The sequence below is a fragment of the Anopheles cruzii genome, chromosome 2, assembly GCF_943734635.1.
Source record: "Anopheles cruzii chromosome 2, idAnoCruzAS_RS32_06, whole genome shotgun sequence".
Classification (NCBI taxonomy): domain Eukaryota; kingdom Metazoa; phylum Arthropoda; class Insecta; order Diptera; family Culicidae; genus Anopheles; species Anopheles cruzii.
The window spans coordinates 41,269,137-41,293,546 of NC_069144.1; the positions used below are offsets into that span (position 1 = coordinate 41,269,137).

The 24,410-nt window shown below is 50.6% G+C and overlaps 1 protein-coding gene across 7 annotated transcripts in view; it reads left to right on the plus strand.

The window, feature by feature from the left end:
- The window catches only part of LOC128269381 (uncharacterized), a 92,529-nt gene that overhangs the window by 28,154 nt on the left and 39,965 nt on the right, over nucleotides 1–24,410 (plus strand). The window contains exons 1-3 of one of the 7 annotated variants that reach the window (XR_008269191.1): nucleotides 7–23; nucleotides 3,275–4,018; nucleotides 4,915–6,213. The exons of 3 other annotated variants lie outside the window; for them this stretch is intronic. Coding sequence is in view for 3 of the 4 variants with exons in the window: in XM_053006827.1 (XP_052862787.1) it covers nucleotides 3,850–4,018; nucleotides 4,915–6,213 (1,468 nt within the window). In the remaining variant the exon portion in view is untranslated. Of the gene's footprint in view, nucleotides 1–6; nucleotides 24–3,274; nucleotides 4,019–4,914; nucleotides 6,214–21,203; nucleotides 21,328–24,410 lie in introns of those variants that run through there. 3 more of the 7 variants (XM_053006827.1, XM_053006828.1, XM_053006832.1) reach the window with 3 other exon arrangements.

The window sequence follows — 24,410 nt, forward strand, 5'->3', positions numbered from 1 at the left end:
CGGAAAGGATTACGCTACAAGTGGTAATTATCTTTCTGCTCTCTCTCTCTCTCCCAGTGTCTCTCTCTTTCTGCCTTGACACTCCAAAGGTGGTTCGGTGGGTGGTAACAGGTGGCGACGCACTGAGCGCCAATCTCTAGGTCCAGCCGAAATCAACAACATCCTTCAACGGGGCTTCGCGATGGCGAAGGCCATAACTCAACCCGGTGCCTCGGCGCCGTGTCCTTGTTTTCCCTTTTATCGGCTCTCGATTGTCCCCCTCCGGGGTCCGATTAGTGATCCGGCTCCGGGGGTAGCAACAACGGCAAAGAAAGCTTCGCCGGCCGCGAAGATGGTCGGACAGGTTGAGTAATGAGGCGCCCTTCTTTGGCTAGGCTTAATTAAGTTCCCGGCTTGTTAGGACACCGTGCGCTCGGTTCGTTAGCTTCCGGCGGGCCGGAGCCGAAGCCGGGTTTTGATGGTTTAAATCAACAACATAATGAACTTCGGTGGCGAATTGAAGAATCGCTCGATAATGACGAAATTGTGTTTCGTATCCACTTGCGGCTCCCGCGTGGCCGCGTTTTTGGAGTGTCCGATCGACAACAGGGTGTCAATCAAAACCGACGCTCCCCCGGGGAGATAGATTCAATTGAAACGGCCACACGGAAGTGGGCAGTAATAAATTGGAGGTGGATGGCTTGACTGTTTTTAACAAATCCGACCCAGCCCGGGGTGGGCCGTCGATTTTTCCAATTTAACTTCCGCGTACGTTCCGGCCACACGCGCGGCGGATGAGTCCCGTCGAGTCGAGAGTTTAATGAAGTGGATTGCACCGTTAATGAAGGCCCGCCCGAACGAATGGCTGTCCGTGTCAGGCCCCCGTGTGTTTGGTATTGTGGTCCGGCCGCACTGAAAAGTGTTTGAAATAATTAAATTATTTTATTCACTTTCAAATACTGTCCTCCGGGTGCAAGCCGGTTTGTTGCAACTCTGCCATGGACTTGAAAAGGTTTCAGCTTCATTAGGTAAGGTATTGTGACATACTGTTGACGAGTGGTCTCCTGTTTTTTTTAAATTGTTTTACATCAGAAAATTAAGCTAACGGAGCATACGCTCCGAACGGCCTCGATCCGGCCAATCTCGAACCTTTACCAGGTCTATACCTTTAGAATCGTAATGTTGAACAGATGGCTCTACCTGTCAATTCTGACCTTTTTGTTTTGCGTTTTTGCATTATTACCTTGTACGACATCAAGCAAAGGACACCAAGCACTTAAGGTCGAAAACAAAATTAATTTAGTTTGCAACCGATCTTTAAAAGGGTTAGACCATATCAACTTTTGTACCTAAAAATGACGTTTTACGGGTATTATTACTTTTATGCTATCTGTTGAAGAAAACTGCTACAGAATAGCATCAAATGATTGCCGAAGCTAGTTTTTGGATGATCGCAGTGCTTTGAGTGATTTACTAGGTGTGTGCGTTGAGAAACGAAATTTTAAAAAGATGGCTGTACCTGCCGATTGGGACTTCCCAGTTTTGCGGTTCATTCATCATTACCTTGTTTGACATCAGGTAAATGATTTCAGGTCGAAAAAAAAATATTTCGGTTTGCAACCCATCTTTGAAAGGGTTAGACCATGTCAACTTTTGTGCCTGAAAATGACGTTTTGCGGGGATTATTATTTTTCTGCCCCTGTTGAAGAAAACTGCTTCGGAATCGCACCAAATGCTTGTCGGGACTTGTGTTTGGAAGATCGCAGTGCTTTAAGTGGTTTAAAAAATTCAAAATGGCGATTTTGACTTTACAAAAAAAAGCGTCGAAGGACTCCAAAAAACGGACTTTCTGATGGGACAGAAAGGTGTGGTGTTTCACAAGCTCCTAAAACCTGATGAAACGTTAATTCCGATCGCTACTGACAACAAATGATCAATTTGAACCATGCATTGATCGAAAAACGACCAAAATGCAATTCTACTGGGTTCCAATGGGGGCGCCTGGTGGCCCGTGGAATCAAGCACCAGGCGCCCAAAAAACAAAACTGTTTCAGGATACTATCAAATCACTTGGATGGGAGCTGCTATCCCTCCCCGCGTTATTCACCAGACTTGGTTCTTTCCGAATATCATTCATTTTCATCGATGGGACACGTATTGGCTGAGCAGCCCTTCGTTTTTCTACGAGGAAGTCGAAATGGATGACTAATTAGTTTACTTAAAAAGTCGAAGAATTCTTTCGTCTGGGAATCCATGATTAAGCAGAGAGATAGGAGAAATGTATAGCTAACGATGGCACATACTTCGAATAAAATAGAAATTTGCATAAAAATTTTATAAACATTTTTTGTGTGTTAAAAAAGTTCGTTTCTCAACGCACACACCTAGTAAATAATTTGAAAATGGTGATTTTGGCTTAACAAGCAAAGAGCGTTGGAGGAGTCCAAAAAAAGGACTTTCTGATGGGACAGAAAGGTGTGATGCATTACAAGCTCCTAAAACCTGGCGAAACAATTAATTTAGATCGTTACTGACAACAAATGATCAAATTGAATCATTTATTGATCGATAAACGACCAGAATGCCGTGTCTTCTGGTCCGCCATGGAGGCGCCAGGTGCTCCATGGCCTGGCGGCTCCATGACACACAATGCAAAACTGGTTCAGGATACAATCAAATCTCTTTGCCTGGGAGCTGCTATTCCCTCCGTTGTATTCACCAGACTTGGCTCTTTCGGAATATCATTCATTTTCATCGATTTCATGAGCAACTGAGCAACACTTCGTTTCCTACGAGGAAGTCGAAATTGGATGACTAATTGGTTTGCTCCAAAAGACGAAGAATTCTTTCGTCTGGGAACCCACAATTTAGCAGAGAGATGGAAGAAATGTATGGCTAGAAATGGCCCGTAATTTGAAAAAAAAAACTAGAATTTTTCGTTTCCATGTCATAAACATTTGATTTCTTTGAAAATACTACGATTCTCAAGGTATTTGGACCTAGTATTTGTACAACAAAATTGGGCCGACCCACTGAAATGGGGATTGATTCTCCCTGAAGGCCATTTCGCTGCGATGCCTGCTCCGTTGCGCGGGAACTTTAAGCTGCAGCTTAAAGCCCCGAGCCCTAGGCCCGAACACCTAGAGACTCTAATCACTCGACCGAGCTCTGTCCGTGACATGGACCCTTAATGATTCTGCCTCACTGTTGTCACGTCGTCACCTGCCACGCACCACCCAACGGACCCCGATCCTCTCGGTTGGGATGTGAATTAAAATAATTTCACCATTTGCAGAGCAAGTCGCACCGAGTGCGGCGACTGCGTTTACAACAACGGACCGCTGGCAAGGTGCATCGTTAGGAATTCATCATTTCGACGAGTGCAGCTTGCAGCTCAGTCGAGCTCACCACGCTGCTGACGATAATCATGTCATCACCATCGCGACCGAGGCCGAGCACGGCGTTGGCTCCAATGGCGATGTCCCGGACACGGACGGTCTTCGTGTCGGACGGTTCCACCTCAACGACGACGACGGCGGTGTCGGCAGGCCCGTGTCTCCCGGGAACGCGAGCAGTTTCCACGCCCGGTCCGATGTCCTTCGGGCAAACATTCCGACCCATCCGGACGTTAATGTTGATTATTTTAAAACCAATCCCCGAACGGTTGATGAAATTTCGTCCAGCAATTCGGGTGACGCACGGCAACACAAACATTCACCAGCGCCGCGCCAGGACGACCAAGGCGACCTGCGTCCCGTGGGGTCCGAAAATAGACCGGCGGCTTTTTCCGACCCACTCCCGTCCGCTGTCCCGCGGGTGCTTAGTTTCACCGATGGCGAGTATATTTTTGGCCCGTTCGACGAGCGTACCATGGAATTCGAACGATTTGAATTTTTGAACACCGAATTGGCCGCACCACTGGTGGCCTCTGGCCGATCCACCTGCTCGCCGACGGCGGTCGAGGACCAACACCGGCCGAAATTATCACCCCCAGCAACGCCAGAAACCGTCCGTGCCGATGATGAACCGACGCCGATTGGTGAGTAGTGGACGTGAGAGCACCATGATCACTCACCCGGCATGATCACCGCCGAACGACGCCACACGAAATGTTCTCTACAGACTGGATCATCGAAAAAAACCGAGGACCCAATAATCCGTGTGTGTGTGTGTTTGCCCCGAGCTGACCATGTGCAGACGATTAGCACCGGACAGCACCTGGCGGGGCCATTTTACGGACGACGAAACAGGACGGCCACGGCGTGATGATGACCCCCCCGCAGGACACCATCTCCCTCGTCTTTCTCTCAGTCTTTCACACGACAAACAATGACGTGGAAATTCCTTCTGGATCATTACACTTTCCATTCCATCGACATGACACGGTGCACGAAGCGGCTTCGCCAGGTCGTCGAACGCTCACACTCATCACCGATCTGACCCACACCGTGGTGGGTCAGGTGAAAATTCGAAACACATTCCCCACACGCACACACACACACGGTGAACTGATCGAAATTCCGATTCCAACTCAACCGACCCGACCTGGAATGTGACAGAAATCCAAGCGACACGCACAACATGTTTCCATCGTCCTTTCGTCCGGGGAACCTCAACTCGGGGGATGGAGCGTAGGGAGAGGTCCGGACACTATGTGGTCGCGGGTCGATGAGTTCCCCCCCAACACTGTGCGCACAATAATTTGGCACCCCCCTTTAACACTCACCGACTGCGGCCAATCATTGTCAGGCGTCACTCACTTTTCCGACATAATTTTCCTGCCGCCGGCCCGCCGCTCCACTCCACGCTGATGTTGTCTAACGTTTTTCTTTCAATTTTCAACTTTCCCCCGGCCTCCGGGCCACGGCGGGCCGTTCAATCATTTTCCGGTCGTGCTCGGTCGGGCCACGTGATCGATTTCTATCGCCCCGCCAGCATTGCACCCTACCCTCGACGGCGATAACGATGGGTATGGCCGATGGGCACGGTTCGAGAATGGGAATGTAAGTCCACCGCCCGTGGCGCACCCGGAACCCCCGGAAGCGGAACCGGGCGAAACGGATCGCTCGAAGCGCTTGACGCGTGGCGAAGAAATTGAGGAAATTTTTCAACAACTCAACCGAACGTTGAAGGAAAATGTAGCAACGCAAGTGCCGGTGCAACTGGATGCACCCGGCGGCAGTGGAGTCCTGCACACCACCCCGACGGCCATCGTTGGTCAGCTGGTCGAGAACGTTCCGGTGATCGAGAGCATATTGGACGATTTGTTGACCTTCTCGAAGCAGCTGCTCGAACGGGCGCAAACGCGTCACGCGGCGTCCACGGGCACGGTGACAGCAACGACGCAGGATGTGGTCCCGGTCACGGACCGATCGGCCGCGGGCCGTAAGTCGCCGTCGCTAACGGAGATAAATGATGATGATTTAATTAATTTATTAGCCGACGGCGATGACACGCACACCGCGGCCACTGACCGCGGCCACCAAGATGCCGTCGATAAGTCGCGTAATGGTTCGGGCACTCCGGACGTCCACCGGACGAGTGAGTCACCGTGCGCCTCCATCGGCGCGGTGCAAGGCGGTGAAGGAAAATCGACAGCGGCCAGCGAACGGAACGGCAATCAATCGAGTACCGGCACCGAAGCACGTCCTCACGAAGACATTTTTACCAACGTGGCCATCTTCAACTGGAACCCGCTGGACGCCTACCAACACCACGGCCTGTTCATGATCGATCCGCGCCTGGCGCTAGCGGACATGCGAGCGGACATTTCTCCGTCGCCGGTGCCCGGTGTCATCGGTCCGCCACCGGTTCCACCGGCACCACTTACCCCGGTGCCAGAGGAAACGGACGGTACCGGACAGGACAGTGTTAATGACAGCCGCCCAGTCAACCGCCACCGTCAGCCACCAGGCGCCTCCATCGACGACGGTGATTCGATGAAAAATGACAACCCGAGCAACGATGATGGTATTAATAATTCCCCCATCATCACCAACGTGCCGCCGCCGCCACTGGTCACCGGTGGTCGACAAAATGTTAATCACCCTGGTGGACTCCGTCAACAGTCGCCGTCGTTCGAAGGCGACGATCCTCATCGCGGAGGTGATAGTGGAGCGCGGAAGATTGTGCAAATGAATCAGGTGTTACATTGCTATGATTCGTGCCACGTCCGCTATCCAGTGACCGAAAGCACGACCCCCGAAGGCCAGCCAGACAACGAACCACACGAAGGTACGAAGGTGCCGTCGACCGACTGAACAACGCACCGATAGCGAGCCCCTGCAACAATGTGTCCCGAATGGGTGTCGTGATAATCTCGATCGATTATGTTCGCATGCATGTGCAAAGTGTTAGCAATACTGTGTCGTTTCCCGGAGATAATTGAACCCTTCAATCCCCGCCCGCCCACCAGGAGATGATTTAGCGCATCAATCAGCGCAGCGACCCATCTTGGTGCGGAACTCAGTTAAATGGAACCAAGTTAATGAAGTGAATAAAAGTAGTTTGTTCGGAACGAGCACCTGGGTTGGGTTTTTGAGCAATGAAACCAAGTCTAATTCAAAAAGGGGGTTTAGCACCTATTTTACGTAGCAAAATTGAGCAACCTTTTGACGAGATTGCTCGCAAGTTGAACACAACACAAAAAAAAACAAATGAAACAAAATAGAACGTTGTTGGAATGAACCCCCGTTTGGTGGCCATACTTTGGCCCATCGGTGATTCTCATTTATCCTGCAGTCATCCTGTTTCATTCCATGGCTTTCGATTGCATTATTAACCCACTCGACGGTGGCCGTGTCAGCGCAACCAAATATGCTCATGTTTTACACCCTACACGCGGTTTACACCTGGCCGCGGGCAATCCATTGGGAATCCAAACAACCTCCATTTTGTATGTGGTAATTCTTGTGTGTGTGTGTGTGTGTGTGTGTTGCATGTACGCAGAATGCGGTAACATTTGTTCATGCATGTTACTGGTGAAACAATACAGAACGGAAATAATATTACATTTGCACCGGAACCACACAATAGATTTCACTCTGGCGAGAACAGCGGATGAAGGTAATGAGAACAGCACTACAACACGAATTTGCATTGTGGTGCGTTCATTGTGTCTGGAGGTCGTTAGTGCGGTGATTGCAAACCACAAAGCACCATTTTCCCGATGTTTGAAGTGTAAAAAAATAAAATCTGTTTGCAACCAGTGCGTCGAAGAACTGTCCAAACTAAGGAATCCTACCATCAAAGCACTTTGAGTATGATTAATTTAACTATTTCTCAGTTCGTAAGCGAAAGAGAATCTCCACGATTTTCACAATAAAATAAAGCAACTTAATGCTCGATAGTTTCCGATGCGATCTGATAGAAAAAGATATTTTTACAAGTTGTCAGACAACTTTACAGTCGCTCATCATCGGCCCTCAAATCATTCCCGTTCCGCCGACCGATTAATCCCTAGGTATCAGCGCCATCTTGCTCCGTGCGACAGCGAACGAAAGTTATGACAATTTACAGACAATTTACACCCCGTTTTATCGGCCGAACGGTCGGACAAATACTTATTAATGAGTTGTCCAACCCGCCTGCCCGCCATCCGTCAACCTTCGTGCCGCTGGGACAAACTCTCGAAATGTCGCCGTTTTTGCCTATTATTACTATCTGTACTATCCGTTCGCCCAGCACCCGGGGCGGAATGATAACCATCCCAAAAGGGGAAGGCACGATACGGAGCGGCAACCATTTTCCCATTAATCATCCCTGCCTCTCTCTCTCGGTAGGCATGTGGAACATGGGCTTCCGCCCCCTTTCTTTCATTCTCCTGCATGACACTGTTTTTCTAAATCCCGCTTCCCTCCCGCTACCATAAAGCAAGCGGATAAACCGGATACCCTTTGACCACATCAGATTAGCATGAGTAAGCTATTAGGAAAATGTAAATGATTGCGGCATATTTACCGTTCCGCAAACCGGGGACGCTTCGGGGGCGCTCCGTTTTGACAAAAAGTTTAGCAAAAAGTGACTCACGAGAACGCGCGCAAGGATAAATAAATAAATCTGGCACATGTCGTAAAGTACACGTTAACACACGCCGTAGGATACGCGCCAATCCGTGAGCCCACCGATTGCGGTGCACGCCACCGACCAGACCCCAGGACACAAATCACACTATTTTCTTTATTGAGCGCGAAGTGGCACCGGCTCTGAAAAGTTTTCCAATAAGAATCCGAGGTTCCGGTGGCCCCTTACGAAGGGGGCACATATTTTATCCTTCTGTCGCGGAGCGCTGTCACCAGCACTGTTGTGCCGAATCGCGAAGAAATATTCGTTTCGAATTCGATGCACACAATCGACAGCGTGATGTGTGAACTTGATCGAAGATTTAACTAAAACTTTAATGTTTTTGCCATAAAAATGTGCACTTTCTTTGATCCTCTTCGTACTTCTTTAGTGAAAGGCCCCACCAGTAATTATCATCTCTTTCTCTTTTCGCGCAACCTGTTAAAGGCCGCGTCTTGAACGTCGTCCCGAGCGGGCCAAGTATTTAAGCACTTACTGGTTAATTGTAATACACCTCCAGCAGGGCAGATGAGGTCGGAGTTCCCGGAGCTACCGAGCAAACTTGTGGAAAGGCAACAGATTCGTAGGACGATAATGGAAAAGATGGCATAACGTGCACCCCACGAAACAGTGAAGTTCTTTTTAATTAAGTCATTATTTATGAATCTTCTTGGAACAAAGCCGGGGCCTGCCTGTGGCTCTGGCGTCCATGCCTTATCGCACCGCGACGCACCACCACTGCCAATTTACAAAGAAGTCGCTACCGTCGAAGACTTCCTTCCGGTTCCGGATGAGCTCCTGAATGTGTGTGTGTGTGTGAGTTGCGCCTTCGTCGCCCACAAACGCCCACTGTTGCCGGCTGTGTGCCCGGATGTTTTATGTTTGACTTTATCCTCTTCCGGCTTAGTGCCTATCGTTCGTGCCGCGAAAATCCCTATCTCGTCCCAAGCGCCGCAGCCACCGGAAATAAAAAGATACAACGAAACCGATGCACGCGACTACACACGCACCTTCCGCACCGAAACCGCACACAAAAACATATAAATTACCGAGACAATTTTTAAGTCTGGCCCCCCCAACAACATCAGCCGCTCTCGGTCTCTCTTTCTCGCGGCGGCAACTTCTTCGCCGAGTAAACACAATGGCCGAAGATTAGCGGGAAACACGCGTTAAAGCGCAAACAGGGAAAACTGGATTCCAAGGTAATTAAGATTGGATCAGCAGACGCCAGCCCAGCGGCCCAGCGCCAGCAGCCGCTTCCGGCACGGACAGGAAATGGTCCCCCGAAACAGCCGAAGAAGGAAGCAAACAAACAAGTTTCGTACCGAAACTGGGGGTCGTAAGAGGCCGACTGGGGCACGTTGTTTTCGGCACAGCATATTTCAGTGACCCTTAGCCTTTGGATTGGCGGGGTTTCCTTAACTCCTTTTGATTTCATTTCAAGTTGTTTTGGTCGCTAAAGTAAAGATGCTTATGTTGTGAGCAATGGAGCTGTGGCGGAAATGGAGATAGCGTATCAACCGACAACTGTTGATGTGGATTTATTCTGTGGCTTCGGTTGAACTCACGATCGACGGGTCCAACACAGCGAGAGGCAAGAAAACTCAAACTCGAACTCAAACACTTACTTGATTTACAAAACAATCTTTTCAACGCGGCCCTTCGCGGACTCGAGAGAGCAATTATGCTAAAACCCAGGATCGAACACTACCCGAGTCCGAGCCATTGTTATGTTTTATGCTCTCTCCCTCTTGGAAACAATAATAGCATTCGCAATTTATTCGATAATCTATATTCATAGATTCTTGCTGTACCATTCCGTGGCAATAAAGATCCGGCCATCACGCGGTCCGCCTCTAAACAATTGCCAAAAATCAATCAATCCCCATATTGCGGTCGGTCGCTAATGAAGAAGACGGCCACCAGGGCCATGCTGAGCCCCAGACCGTCACCACCGGACCGTCGGGCGCGCTGACCAAAAGGACCATCGCATCATAAATCACGGCGAATTAATTCTACGGGGAAATCAGTAATTTTTTATCATAAACCAGCGCCGCTGAGCCGCCGAGTCCGACGCCTGCCAAAGAAACAAAATGGCGGTTAGTCAAGCGGTTGGCGGTTCCGGAATGGGCGTTCCGAGGCAGCAGATTGACCAGGAATAATCGCCAGTTGTCTCGGGACAGGGGAATGGGGGGATCGTTTATTGATCACCAGCGCACGGAAAGCGCCCCCCCAAAGAAACCGCTCCGTAATGGGACTGACTGTTATTGTTGTAATAACGGCGTCAGCCGAGCGAAGAAATGAACGAAAGCTGCCATTTGCCGCCGGGAGTGGTCCAAATGCTACGGCTATCCTTACATCCCGGCGTGTGTTTATTATTTGTCTTCAGCCCCAAACCGAGGCTCTAGGTCTAGGAGCCGCTACACGCCATTTCGGTTCCGTCTTTCGTGCGGCTCAAAATGAGCTCCTAGACGTCCGTCCGCTGACCGATCCGAGGGTTCTAGGTGCTTCTAGGCGGGCGGGACGGAACTCGCCCGCACTGCCCCTGATCCGCGGTCCCAGCGTCCGGCACATAAAAGTCGAAATAATATTTTCGTATCGTAGGAATTTATAACCCAGAAAATGATGCACGAAAATCGTGTGCTTCGCTTGGCGCACGATTTGGCCGGTGGTTTTATGCGCACCCGGATCTTGCTTCCTGGTCAGGAGCAGCAATTTTTATGCGCGCGCTCTCTTTCATTTCTGCGCTTTCCGGGACGCATCTCCGGGACACTCTGGACGAGTGTCGAATTTTAACGATGAAACCCATTTTAACGTCCTTCACACGGCACCGACTACGTGCGGGAAATGTTTCCCGAAAGCTGCATCTTCAAACCTAACCACTGTCCACTCCGAGTGACCGAACGACCTCGGCTTATTGCACTTCACAGGCAGGAGACTGCAGTTGACGACCGAGCACACGATGCACCGGCCGGCTTCATCTTCAGGACATGCGTCAAGAAACACCCGCAGGACCCGTACGTGGTTTTCGGGTTCTACAGTCCCCAGGTCCGTCCTGGAACTGTCAATAAAACTGGGGTTTGGTGGGCAGGCTCGAATCGATTCCGTGCGGCGAGGAGTGCGGCGTGCGGATTCAGGGAGTGCAACCAAAAGTGCACTTTTGTTTATTTGACCACACTTTTCGCCTTCACTTTTCGGCCACGAGATTTCTCCCGGTCAAGTGTTGAGAATTTATTGCATTTGCGATACGCGGCGATCCAACCGAACCACATTCGGCTTCGCTTGGAACCCGGGCGGGCGACCGGAGATCTTCATTTCTTCCCATACTCGGGAAGCCCGGACGCCAAAAAGGTTTACGAAGAAACGGGCACCCGAAGACAATTCACTCGGCGCGATGCTGCCGGTGGAACGCGGACCCCTAAAGAAAAGAGCGGAAGAAATGGAATATTTATGGTCCTCGTGGAGCGACCCTCCTTCCAGACGAGTTCCCGTTCCGGGCTTCACCGCGTGGCCTCGTAAATTGTCATTCCCCAGGCCCAAAGCGAAGCAGCAAAGCAACATCCGGGGCGCCCCGATCTGGGCGACGCGCACTCACAGATTGTACTCGGATTGTCATATTTTATGATCATTCAAAGGGATTTTATCACCTCCACACGGGGCCATATTTCACGGTCCCGGACCCCAAAAGAGGGCGGTATTAATGAAATAATGCGCCTAGCGCGTGCGCACCCCTCGACCCGCAACCTACAGATGTTTATTTATCTGTCACGAGCCACCGAGAGCCGTGCCGCGGGCTGAGATTCGGCTTTCCTACTTCCCGAGCGCGGGGGCCGTAAAATCTCACCGCTTGGTGACACCTGGAACGGCGCTGTGACGCGCGGCTGCTGGCTGGCAGCCCATCGAAAGGAGTCACAAAAAACCACGGCTCCGAAACACGTGCCGTGCAGCGGGCAACTTGTGTTTCGCCGAAAGTTTCCTCAATTTAATCCGATTTCCGAGTTCATTACCTGACCTCTTACGTGGGGGTCCGCGGGCACGCTGAGCGCTCCGGGACGAGCCCAGATTGAGATAATGATATAAATTAATTTACAATAAGAGCCCGCACCGATACGGCGCACTTAATTCGATCTCCCGAGCGCTCTCCCGAGGTCCTCAGGGTCGCCCCAGCGCCGCCGCCAATCATCGCCGCGGCAGCCGCGGCTTAAGTCAAGGGCCGCCCCGGACCAACTCCCGGAGACCATGTTCCGAAAATTATCAGTTCACAAAGGCCGGCGGCCGGCGGCCGGCGGCTTCAAAAGCTTGTTAGTGGATTTGGGCGCCCCACTTCGGTGAGAGACGGTCGAATGCCAAAAGTTCGCTTCATCATCATCGTCCTCGCCATCGTCGTTGTCGTCGGAGAAGCTCTCGAGGAGCCGCGGTTCCATTATTGTGCGCCTTGAGTGGAATGGGTGGTGGGGGCGGTGGTGGGGTGTACAAAATCAACCATCCAAGTCAAGTACAAACAACCAATCAAACTCAGACCACGCAGCACCGGCTCTCGGGCTTGTTTCGTCTTCGTGGCGCAAATCCGCGTTCCGCGCAGCTCACGGTCGCTGATGGCCGCTGGGTGGACCAACTCCCTTCCCACTCTCCCGAGAAGGGGCGGGGAGTGAGCGAAAGCGGTGATGTGCAGTGGCCGTGGCACTCGTGTGATTAATAATTTCCACAAGCAATCATGCCAACAGCCGGCCGGCCGAGTCGGGCCAGGACGAGCCTGACCTGGCGCCCACGCTGACGGCCCGACGGGCGTTTGTGTAGTATTTGCCTATGTTTAGAGGAACAAACAAGCGGCCAGCGAGAGGTGCACGCAGGAAATGCGGAAGATTGGTTGTCGACTATGTTGAACCCACGGTTACATCATGTCCATCGTGCGGGGCGCTCGGGTCACTGCAGGCCACATGCTTGCGTGGCGTGGCCGTACCGCAAGTACCTGTGGACACGACCGGGACAGGGGTGAAAAATAATGGCACAACCGGGGATGGATGGATGGGAAGGCCACCGGTCCCGAGGTCCGCCCGCGCCCGCTATTGGAAACGACCATCAAATTAATGATGGTAATTTGGTTTTTCCCTTCGCCATAAATCATAATCTCCACCAGCACCGCAAGCGAATCGCGGAGTCACCGAAGAGGCGACGGCGACCTCGGGACGAAAGTCAACGCCACACTCTTCGATGGCCACCGTTTTCGGGTTGTTGTTTCTCGTTGACTCGTTCTCCCTTTTGGAGTCTCGTTTTTTCTTCGCTTTCTGTAAACGCACCGCAAGGTACGGTTGGAACTGAGGCCCAGGAGCCCTTCTTTTGTGTGATGGAGGGTTCCTTGTGTACCACGCTCACGTGGTTGCCACCCGGCGCAATGTATGGCCCCTTGGGTTTGGGACGGAAATCCAGTTGCACTTTATTTGCACAATGCATGAATCGAAACCGCAAACGTTGGTGGGCTTTTCAAAAAAATGTTTCAACGTGTGGGTTGATAAGTTCAAGAGCTCCCTTGGAATCAATCACTATTCATGTAGTGTATAATAGTAATACAGTCATTCCTAAGTGTACAATTTATTACCTAAAAACTGCCGAATGGTTCCAACAGGACGCTACACGATTTCCATGGACGATTGGTATCGAGAAATGGCGATTTTGACTGGTCACCGAGAGAACCTGTTTTAACGCCACCAGAGTTTTGTTCGTGGCACTATTTGAAATCCAAGAGGCCAAGGACTCTAACTGTCCTCAAAAATTACCAAAAAGCCAATGGACAAAGTGATGGAAAAATGGGAAATCCAGGCACATTGGTTTACCAAGGCCAGATATAGCCATTTGTGCGATATCATTTCGAAAAAGTGATTATGCCAAATCTCCTTGGACCAAAATGAAACAATTTTCAAATGAACAAAAAAAGAAGTTTTAATGTAATTTAATTTATGTTTTTTTAAACAAATTCTTCCACTATATAATCACCCTGTATGTGGCTATGTAACTGTGTAACTTCATGTAGAGCAACCCTGCACACTGACAGGTCCTGACATTGCAATCACGAACCATCAAAGTAGTCTCTGCGCGAAAATCAGTTCGTAGAAAGCACGGGAGTTAATAGTGACAGCGGATAAAAGATGGTATTTCTTCAGTACTCATTTTTAATTCATACGACGAATTCAAATAATTAAGGAATCATCTTGGTGTACGAGTGTCCCCTTTTTAAGCAGCAGCAGCAGCATAGTCCTTTGACTGGGGAATCCTTTTGAGGTCCAAAAACAGCCAGTAGTCGTCACACGGGAGCGATTCCGGAAAATACGGTGGGTGCAGAAAGTATTTGCAGTTTTATTCATACAACTCTCTGCAATTCTTTTTTGTGATTCTTTGTGACACCGAATCTAGCGAAAATGAGTAAAGTAGCGTCACTAATTACGAATGTACGAAAATGTAAGGTTTCTCAGTCGTAGGCAACGGTAACAACGTTTATTACATCCTTCACTCGTGTACTTGTTGACCCATATGTGATGTCTTTGTGTGCGTCCGTGTAATGTTCCGTGTAATGATGAACGTTTTCTGAAGGCCGCTTTTGTACCATTGAGTTTCATAACGACTGAAATGGCAAAGAAACTGATTTAAATCGCTCTCAGGTCTTGCAATTAATCCACTAAATAAAATAATTCTTTTCTTTCTTCTCCCCTCACAGGTTAGTATATGGGGTGCTTTGGCCAAACTGAATTCGCTCAACTGTTTCCCGACAAAAAAACGGACGAACCATCCACGTGAGCAGCAGTACCCCCTTAGTAGGGCCGACCATAATTTTGCAGGAATTAAGTTTTCAGCGTTTCCACACGGGCCGCAAAACACAACAACTCGCTGTCAATGCGTTTTCCATATTTCATGTAAACTGCGCAACAACGAGCAAAGCACCGAATGTCACACAAACATAATTTAGCTGGCCGGGTCCAGGCCGGGCAGTAAAGCACGGCCACCGCTACCACCAATTACACCCCCAGCCCCCCGTGGGCCCCTAATCCGTGGCCGTTCTGAGGCCCGGGTTTTAACGGGGTTTTTTGGTTTGGTTTGTGTTTCGCCTTCCGCCGGGTCGGCTGGAGTGGAGCCATAAATAATAAGTATTTGTTTATTCTGGAAACCATTAAGATAAGCGGCCTGTTACCAATTTCCTGGTCGGCCGGGAAGCACCGAGCTCACCCCGGGCTTCATGATTGGTCAATCAGCGAAACCCGTCCCGTCTCCACCGGCCGGTCAGTGTGGTGCACGAATTATTGCCCCGCGCTTGCACGGCAGCAACGGTGACCGCATAAAAAGGCAAACCGCGTCAGCAATTGGTCCACGTCAATCAGTGCTCCAGGAGACTCCGACTGTCCTTCTCCGACCCTGGCCTGGCCGATGAAACCGCAGCCAAAAAGCGCAGTCATTAAGCATTACGGTTATTATTCTATCAAACATTAATAGAAATTACCGTACAGCGGACCGTGGCTGATACGGTCACTGATAAGCGAAAGGGAAAAAGCTAATTATGTTCGGCCCCCGGTTCTGTCGGACACTCCCTGGCCGATTTTCGACGTAGATTCCGAGCGACGGTGCGGACCACGGCACGGCTCGAAAAGCGGGTCAAGATCATCGGTCTGTTAACCATCATCCTTGTCATCAAGTCATTTCTTTCATCGCACCACCATTAACCGGCACCAATCTCGGATCTTGTAAGAACACATAAATAATTGGGCGCTACATATTTCGGTCTCGACATGCGACTTTCGCGGAACATAAACGTGGCGCCTTCCTTGGGGGTCTCATTTGGAATTTAATTTTCATATAGTACATCGCTGACTTAAGGATGCCCTGCTGCTGGACCCCGACATTGGCCGTGTGTTTTGCATCGAATCGAGCGCTCACAGAATGTTACCGCTGCGCACTAATGAAACTAGACGGAGGCCTCCCAAGAAAACAGCCGTTTCGCGGTGCTTCGCACATGATGCCTCCTAGTTACACTAAACATCATCGCAGCATAATGGCATGCACGGTGAAAATACGTTCACGTCCATAAATTTGCCACCGGGGAATCTGACCACCCCGGTAGGCCGAGAAAGTATTTAAAAATATGAACAAACTGCACTTTGCAGGACCTTTTAGGACCATGCTCGGCAGGACGGCATCACCCTGTGGTGCGCAGCAGCCGCGTGGCGCGTGAAAGCTACATTTATGCGAAAGTCTTAGCACGGCTCGCCTGCAGCAGCAACATACGGCAGGATGCTGTTTTGCTGGTATTTGCGCAAATATTCCTTCAGTCTCCTGCAGGGGGGTCCCCGGCACGGCACAACCCACGTCTACAGGTAGCGCCGTGCCCACCGTGCACCGTGGTTCATTGCGATGCGTTCGGCGGAGGTTTCGGGACAGCGCATGAAACATTCATTTTATTATGCTCCATGTTTGCGCCGGGCTTACGAATTGTGGGTACGAAAAAATAATGAGCTCCACCGGCACCGGCCGGGGCACTGGCACAATCTGTGCACCGTGCAGGACAGCGAAACAACGGTCGACGGAAAAAAGCACAGCCCGAGCCCGAGTCCTTGGTGGGGCTCATGGAAACCGGTGTCCGGTTTAATTCAGGCAACGCTCAGATTGCATCTTAAACGCAAACGCTAACCGTCGCACGGAATGCCATGTGAATTTTTATCTTCCTTAAAAAGTGGATCAAAGTCGTTCGCCGCTGGCCTGGAAGGATTCGCAGTGCCTGGCCACACTGCTGCTGTGCAAGTACACCACCCCGGTTCGGCTCATCGAACCGCGCCGAGTTGGCATCCCGGGCATCTCGATTAGACGAACATCTTCGACGAACCCGTGCCGCTTGCGAACAGCACGGTCGAATCGTGCTGGCACAAGCAGAAGAAAGTTGCCCGTCGGGTGGGAAAGTATTTTTGTCGCTCTTTATGTTTGCCCGTGTCACGCCACCAGCCTCCAACCGGGGTCGGGTGGGTTAAGGGCACAAAAAAGGGTCCAAGGGTTTTGTGTCAGATTTTGACAAACCGTCACGTATGTGCCGGAGAACCACCATTCGAACCGCCGGCCAAGTTCTGCAGCACTGCAGCAGCTGCACTCTGACTCCGGTCTGGACGGATCCTGGCTGGGGAACGTTTTTCTTTCGGTACCCTTTCTATATGGTGGTTGCCTTCTCCGAAGAACCGTCGTTTGAAGTACTTCTTCGCGTCACTGGAGATGGTATCCTGTGCTCTTACAATTCTGCAGCTCCATCATTGCACCGTCTGTGGAATTTGATAAAGCAGCGTAAAAAGACGTTCGCTTACCCGGCCAGCTCCTGGTGCGGCAGCTCGGCGTGTTCTTGCGCATCCCTTGCGCCGAGTGATAACGAAGTGGCATCGCCACCGCACGGTGTCACGGAGAACAAACCCCATGAAACTGTCATATTTTCTCATCAACAGTGTCGCTTTTGTGCTCCGTTTGAAATGAGGGTTTATGAAAAAGTGACGCCCCGGGCTGCTGCCACCAGCTAAGAAGCCATGTTTGGGGGGCAGTTTAGTGCTTTTATCACGACCCCCGGGCACCACAAACGGTACAAGCGACAAAACATAGTACAACAAACATAACAAACCAGCCAGTTGATCTGACAACAGCGAAAATTGACCGATCTGTGGGTAGAGGGTAGAGCAAAAATGAGCAATTCAAGGTTTATTAAAAGCAATCTTCGCATCGAGTCACATCAATAGCCGACCGTAACAAACCAATATAACCTTACCCGGAGTGCGCTCGGAGTGGTATCGAATACGCTCCCGGGGCTCCAATCCTGACGCCCCGGGATGTCAGTTGGCAGTATCAGTTCTCCGAACGCCTTCGGTTCGGTTGCGGCTTCCCGGAATGGTGCACGCTGCCAGGCGCGCTCTCAGTCGCCTATCAGTGTCAGACGCCAATGTCGACTTTCAATTATGGATCGCAAAATAAGCCGCAAGACAAATCCAATCAAACACCTAATAAGACATGCATTGGGTGTAGTCCCGGCCCGTCGTCTTGCTATAAATAAGAGCCGCACCAGGCGTAATCTGTCTTGGTCCGGACCGGTACCGGTAGACAAAACATGCCAGACTCGGCCCGGCCCATCCCAACGGGACAGTCCAGTAGTTAGGCGGCAATTCAATCGGATCATCAAAATCATCATCGTCATCGTCACCGTCATCATCTTGTGGTGCCAACTCTTGTTTCGGATGCAGTCATAAAATTCGATAATCCGCACCATGCGAGACAAATTGGCTCCGGGCTCCGGCGGCAGATTGTCAAACAGAGTCTAACCTCGTTCCGGTACTTACGATTTTGAGTTATTAGTAAGCTTGTTTCTTTTCGTTTGTTTTTCATTTTTCGACAAACCCCACAATCCCCACAGCCACGGCTAGTTTGCGATGGTGCCATTTTTCATTCCAACCAGCCCAACCGCAGCGAACGTTCCGACGCACGGGACGATAGTCACATTTGCTATTCCATTAGCACTAGTTGCCACCGAAACCTGGGGCCTTCTCTTTCTTCTCCAAGGCCCCGGGTCTAAGGCTCAGCGTCTGAGTAGCTTCGGTGCCAATTTACGAAACATTTCCCTAATGATTCTGGCGAACGCCACCGCCACGATCGGTTATTGCAGTTGCTTTGCACTGCCTTTGTGCGTTTGCCGGAGCCCGGTCCTCGAGTATCCGGTCTTGCTCCTCGGTGCGTATATGTTTTGCAGCAAATCATGAAAAAGAAAATTCGTCACCGCTCGCAGAAGAGAGGGTTTCCGGTTTCACGTTGGCTGGCTTTGCTGTGAATGCTGTGCTGTGCGCCTGAAAGTATGCAACACGTACGGCACTCTAGGCTGTGAGAGAAGCGCTGTCGTGCTCTGCCGTCGGGATGGCCACAAAAATTTTACGCCACTATTTTACGTTCTTTTTTCTGTTCTTTTTGCATTCACCTACACACACACATATTTGTGCCTTGGCTAGAGAGGTTCTGGTTCCGGGCAACCAGCCAGCAGCGAGACTGACAGCATCGTACGTTCCACTTGGCAGCCCCGCATGCATTTATGGCATGCGTCTGGGGTAGCAGTTTCGTGCGCCCGTTTTATTTTATTTCCTTCGGTGCGCTGCCATTTTCACTGCCACTGGTGAACCCAGGAAGGTAGGAGCCAGCCGGCAAGTCAGCCGGCTTGAGTCAGGATGCGCGCAAACATTCGCGCGGCGAGACAGATAGGGAACTCATGTGAAACACATTGGCCGATAGCAGCTTTCCGTCGTCGGCGGCAAGCGGGCCGGAGGACACCGCAAGCTGTGCTGCACGCGGATGTCCTGCGCTCCTTTCCGATCCGATGCCGTCACGTTGACAGTTGAGCAGGGCAGAAAGAAATGAAAAGGACAAACCGGTGCACGCTGACGAACACAATGGCTCCCGTTTAAAAAAAGGTCACAATTTTCGAGAATGTTCGTTCATTTGCGCTTTAACGAACAGAAAAAATAGCCCCTAGGGCGGGTCAGCTTTCGCGTTCGCGGATAAAAGGAACGCGACGCACAATGGAAATGGATGCGATTGCGTATTAAAATTATTAAATGAGGTGCTGGCAGTGTGGTGCACTGCTGGCAGCACAAAATGCCCTCGAAGGAACTGAGGAATGCTTCCCACAATTTATGGCTAGCGGGATGGTTTCGAAACCACGCTCGTCCCGTTGCTGGACACCGGACCGGATCTTACGCCTTTCACTTCCACGAGTTACGATTTCATTTTACAGCTGTTTGCACAATGATCCTCGCAAGAAATACCTCGGTCCGATTCAGCGATCGGCACCGTTCAGGACAAGACCTTCCGCGAACGAAAGGTGATGTGGTAGAGAAAAATTCCGACGCATTACCGTCGGATTTCGTTACCCATCCCGTCGGGTGTGGCACGTCCATTTTCCGCTCGGTGACCATTCCGACCTAAAAGGTTACGATGAAAAATACACTCCCGCACGTGTCCCGTTGACAGCGGTCCTTCGCAGGAACAATGTCACGAAGCACGGCAAATGAATGGTTGGTTGACCGAATCCGCTGAGAATAATACGATGACGAATTTATTTATATTTTCCACAAAACCCACGACGTGATCAGGTTGGGTAGCCCGAGTGAAAAAAAGAACGTGACTCGCATTTTAAAACGCGTCTAAATAAAGCGGTGATTAAGTCGGATAAATAAATCCACCAGATTGGCAACAAAGATTCGGCGCAAACGCCACGTCAAGGTTGACTGGCCTGCGTCGGATCTGGTTGAGCTAATTTGTCAACATGCGCTAGGGACCGGAGTGCTGTCATTACACGCGCAGATTGTCCTTCAAAATTTTCGGTCACATCTTAATGTTCGGCCCATTTCCGAGCGTCTCGTTGATGAGCAACCTCCGAATCGTCGCGCGCGCCGTTTGTTTGCATTTTCATCAGCAATAAAGTGACGCAAAGCGTCGTGACTGGTGTCGTCCTTCGAGGTGTTCATCAAATATACGCATCGCAAACACAGCTACCCACGAAAGCGAGAGTGAGCGTCGTCTCCTCTGACTCACCGACGGACGATCGTGCTCCGATCGTGAGCACACTCGGTCACAGTGAGTGCACCCCCGCGGGCAACCGAAGCGCCCGTCGAGTGACTTATGTTGTCTCGCATTTTCCATCACGCCAAACGCGGCCACGTCACGGGTTCGCACAGATCGTGCCGATCGTTTTCGTACAGGTAGGTGGCCGAAAAAATGGGACGCCGAAACGGTGCCAACACTAACACGAAGCCCGTGTGGCCAGAGCGAGACGATCGTGAACAGTGAGCTCACCTGTCGCCGCCGCCACCAGCTCCTGCCAGGTACAGGACAGGTACGGTGCGATCGCCATTTCGAGGCCGCCGGTTCAGTTCGTCGTGGAGTTTCATCGGTGCCGGTGTTACGCCAAGAGTTCGTGATCGTTTCGAAATTATCGACAAATTATCGTTTTCGGATTTCCGGTTGACCAGTGACGGTGATCGCGTTGTGATTAGTCGGGAGTGAATCGGGAGTTTTCCAGAAGTTTTTGAGTGTTTTCGTTTTGTTTCGGCTTGTTGCGGCATTTCCCAAAAAGGTTCGTGCTCATTTCATTACACTGGCCACAGGTGCCGCAAGGTGTTTCGGCCCTGTTCTTTGTGCAACCAAGATAGTGATTCGAAAAGCGAAAGATTGTAGCGAAACAAGACCGAATCGGGCCGGTCAAGTGTGAATCCGCCGTTCGTCGTCGGGAAATGGAAGGTGTGCAAAATTCTCAGCATATGCGAATTCATTGGACTGGGCGAAACACGCATGGGATGAATCACGCATGCCACAAAAATAGAACCAACCGGCCAATGTGTGAATCTACACAAAGCAGATACGACGGCCAATGCTTTTTCCGATGCACAAACAGACACATTCCAGGGTGCCATCACTTTAAGGAAAATTTTCACAGTTTAGCTAATGGATTGTGAGTGGTTGAGCTAAATTTTCATTAAACCTCTCAACTAGCCTTCCATCCGCCTGAGCATGCATATGCATCGAACAGCATACGGGTTTGCATTTTTGTATGGGGGCCTAAAATAAAACTTCCTTCTTCTTCTGCGTAGCACAGCCACACCATTACTCTGCAGACGGCGACGATGCTAGCCGCTGGGGAATGCGGTCATATTTCCTAGACCCCCACGGTCGGTTGGTGGAACGAAAAACTGAGAACGGGAGTGTTACTATTTTCGGACACTACACGTGGCATTCATGTGGAATGGCATCTGCCTTCCAACGGTGCCTGCTGCCCACCGATCGGTAACATATGTCCGAAGGAATTTTAATGAAAATTGAATGTCGATAAATTAAACCATCGGTGTTACTATGCAAAGTGCTGTCGTTTTTTTTCTGAATTACTATCATAAATAAATCCCTTTTAATTGAGAAGATGACAGGATTACAATGTAACGAACCGACACCGTCAGTGCCAATGGCATCTATATTTAACCAATGGCCTATAACAACGTGGACCGCGAATTTTTTAACTAAAATCACCGTTTTCATGTTGGCTTTGGAACGAAATGGTCTCAACACCTTTAAGTGGCTAGCGTAAATACTAAGCTTAACCGAAACCTGTACGAGGCTGACGAACAAAAGCGGAAGGAAATGCGACTTTACCTCCACCAGGCATTGTCGGTGATTGCATAATTGCTTATTTATGAAAATGTTGCAACTTACTCCGTTGCCGTAGCACGGTAACGCTCCTTGACTCCTTGAGTGGTGCCGGCCCGTGTTTTGTTGCGCTGCCATGCAACCTGCGTGAACACTCCTTTATCCGCAGTCACGCCATGGTGCGAGGCCGCAGGCCGCAGGATGGGCACCGCGTTTGAATTATTCTACCATTTTTCATCTTTCAGTTAACGAGGGTCCCGCGGTTCCTTCGTGTGGTTCTTTTTTTTCTTCCTGGTGTTCTTGGTGAAAGCACTTGGATTGAAGCTAAATGAGCTTACGGTGAGGCAAAAATACCTGTTGAAAATGGTTTCCCCCCCTAACGAGGAACAGGTGAGCCGAAAGGTGCGTCAAAAGGAAGCGAAGCCGCAGTAACCGGTCGCGGGTTTTGAAGTGGCCAAACGTATAATTAAATCATTACCATACTTCAGCATGATTTAACGGCGTGCCCAAATAACGGTATAAAAATAGCGGTTGGCAAAGTTGGGTGAAAATGCTCGCTGACCTAACACGACGACCTCCTGCATGCCGGGCTGGCTAAAGGTTAATGAATGGTTTTGGAGTATTTCTTCACTCTACTTTAAACGGTCGCCGGTTAATGGGGTGATGCATGTCAGGGGTCTCCGGTAGCAGCTAGTGGCTAAACGTACATTAAATATAAAAAAAACATAATGGGCACACGAATGGGCACAATTGAGGAAGCTAATAATGAGAAGGTCACAATGCCATGCTTATCATCTCGAGCTTTATCAGCCACCAGGCGCCTCCATTTAAAACATCAAAAATGCCTACCCAGGCTATAAAACATACTTTGCAACACGTCACATTTGACGGCAACGCTGTTACAGCGTTTGTTTATGGCACACACACACTGCTATGACCGCACTACTTCCATGCCGACAAGTCCTAGTTAACGTCGCACTTCCAAGTCGCAGAGTCGCAACTGGGCATAATTCAGTAATTAACAGTATCCACGCTGCCATTAAATCAAACAAAAAAAGGGGGAAAAAAGTCCCGGACAGCGAGTAATCCCATGAAAAGGCTACGAAGTTTCCGGCCGAAGGGGGCGAGGATCCAAAAGAAATGCTCCGAGTGGGCCCTCTGCAAGATGGGGGGCAGAGCTCGAAAGAAGATGGACAGCTTCAGGCACACCCAAACGACTGTCCGTCCGCAAGCAAGTGTATGGAGCGTGAGCGAGTGAAAACTGAAAGCTCAAAGGCGGGCGGTTGGCTGCTGCCGGAGAAAAACTCCTCCCCCGCGGGTGGGTGACCACTGACCTCCACCGGCGACCACCGCCGCCCCAGGGGTAATCCGAACCGAAAAAGTCTCAACCCCACCACGGGGCACGGCCGCCAGACCAGGGTGGGTTTTGACGCTTCGGGGAAAAGCCTCACGGAGCAACGAGTTGACGAGCCCGACGAAGGGCCCGGGCCGCGACTTCATACAGCAAATTAAGTTTTTGAAAACTTGTTATAGAAAGTGTCTGTTTTAATTAAAACCTTGTGAGCCGACCGACCCTGCAAGTGAAAGGGGGGGGGTTGAAGTAGAGAGCGTCGCGAGCCCCCCGGGTGCCCGGCCGGGCGGAGGTGAAAAGTCGTCGGCGAAATGTCCCGGCTCCCGGTTCGGTGCCCTTCACTGTCACGAGCAGGGCGTGGACGGCATTCAGTGCAAGGGCGCTCTCTCTCGCATCGCGATGGCGACCCATGATCCATGTGAATGTATCTTTTATCTGACAAACTGATTGTTGAAAAGTTTTTGCTTCTTCCCCGAGGTCCTTGGGGTTTATATTTCAACCGGAGCATACTTCTTTGGGGCGCGCCGTTTGCCGGCGAACAAAATTTATCAAACTAACTGCCCCGTTTCGTGTGAGGGGGCGAGGGTGGCCGCGCGGCGGCCGAGACATGGTGATGCAGTGCGCCGATTTAGAGCCGCTCATCAAAAAGGAGCGCTCGCGGAAAGAGAAAATGGCAACCCGCACTGGGCGGCACCGGGTATCAGATGAAAAGTCTTTCACTCAAATCCCATTTATCTTCCGGGTTGAACGATGCGGCGTCGGTGGCCGGACGGCCGTCCGGGTGTCCTTTTTTTTCGGTGCCGGATATGTCGGTGGGTCGGGAGTGTGTTTCGAG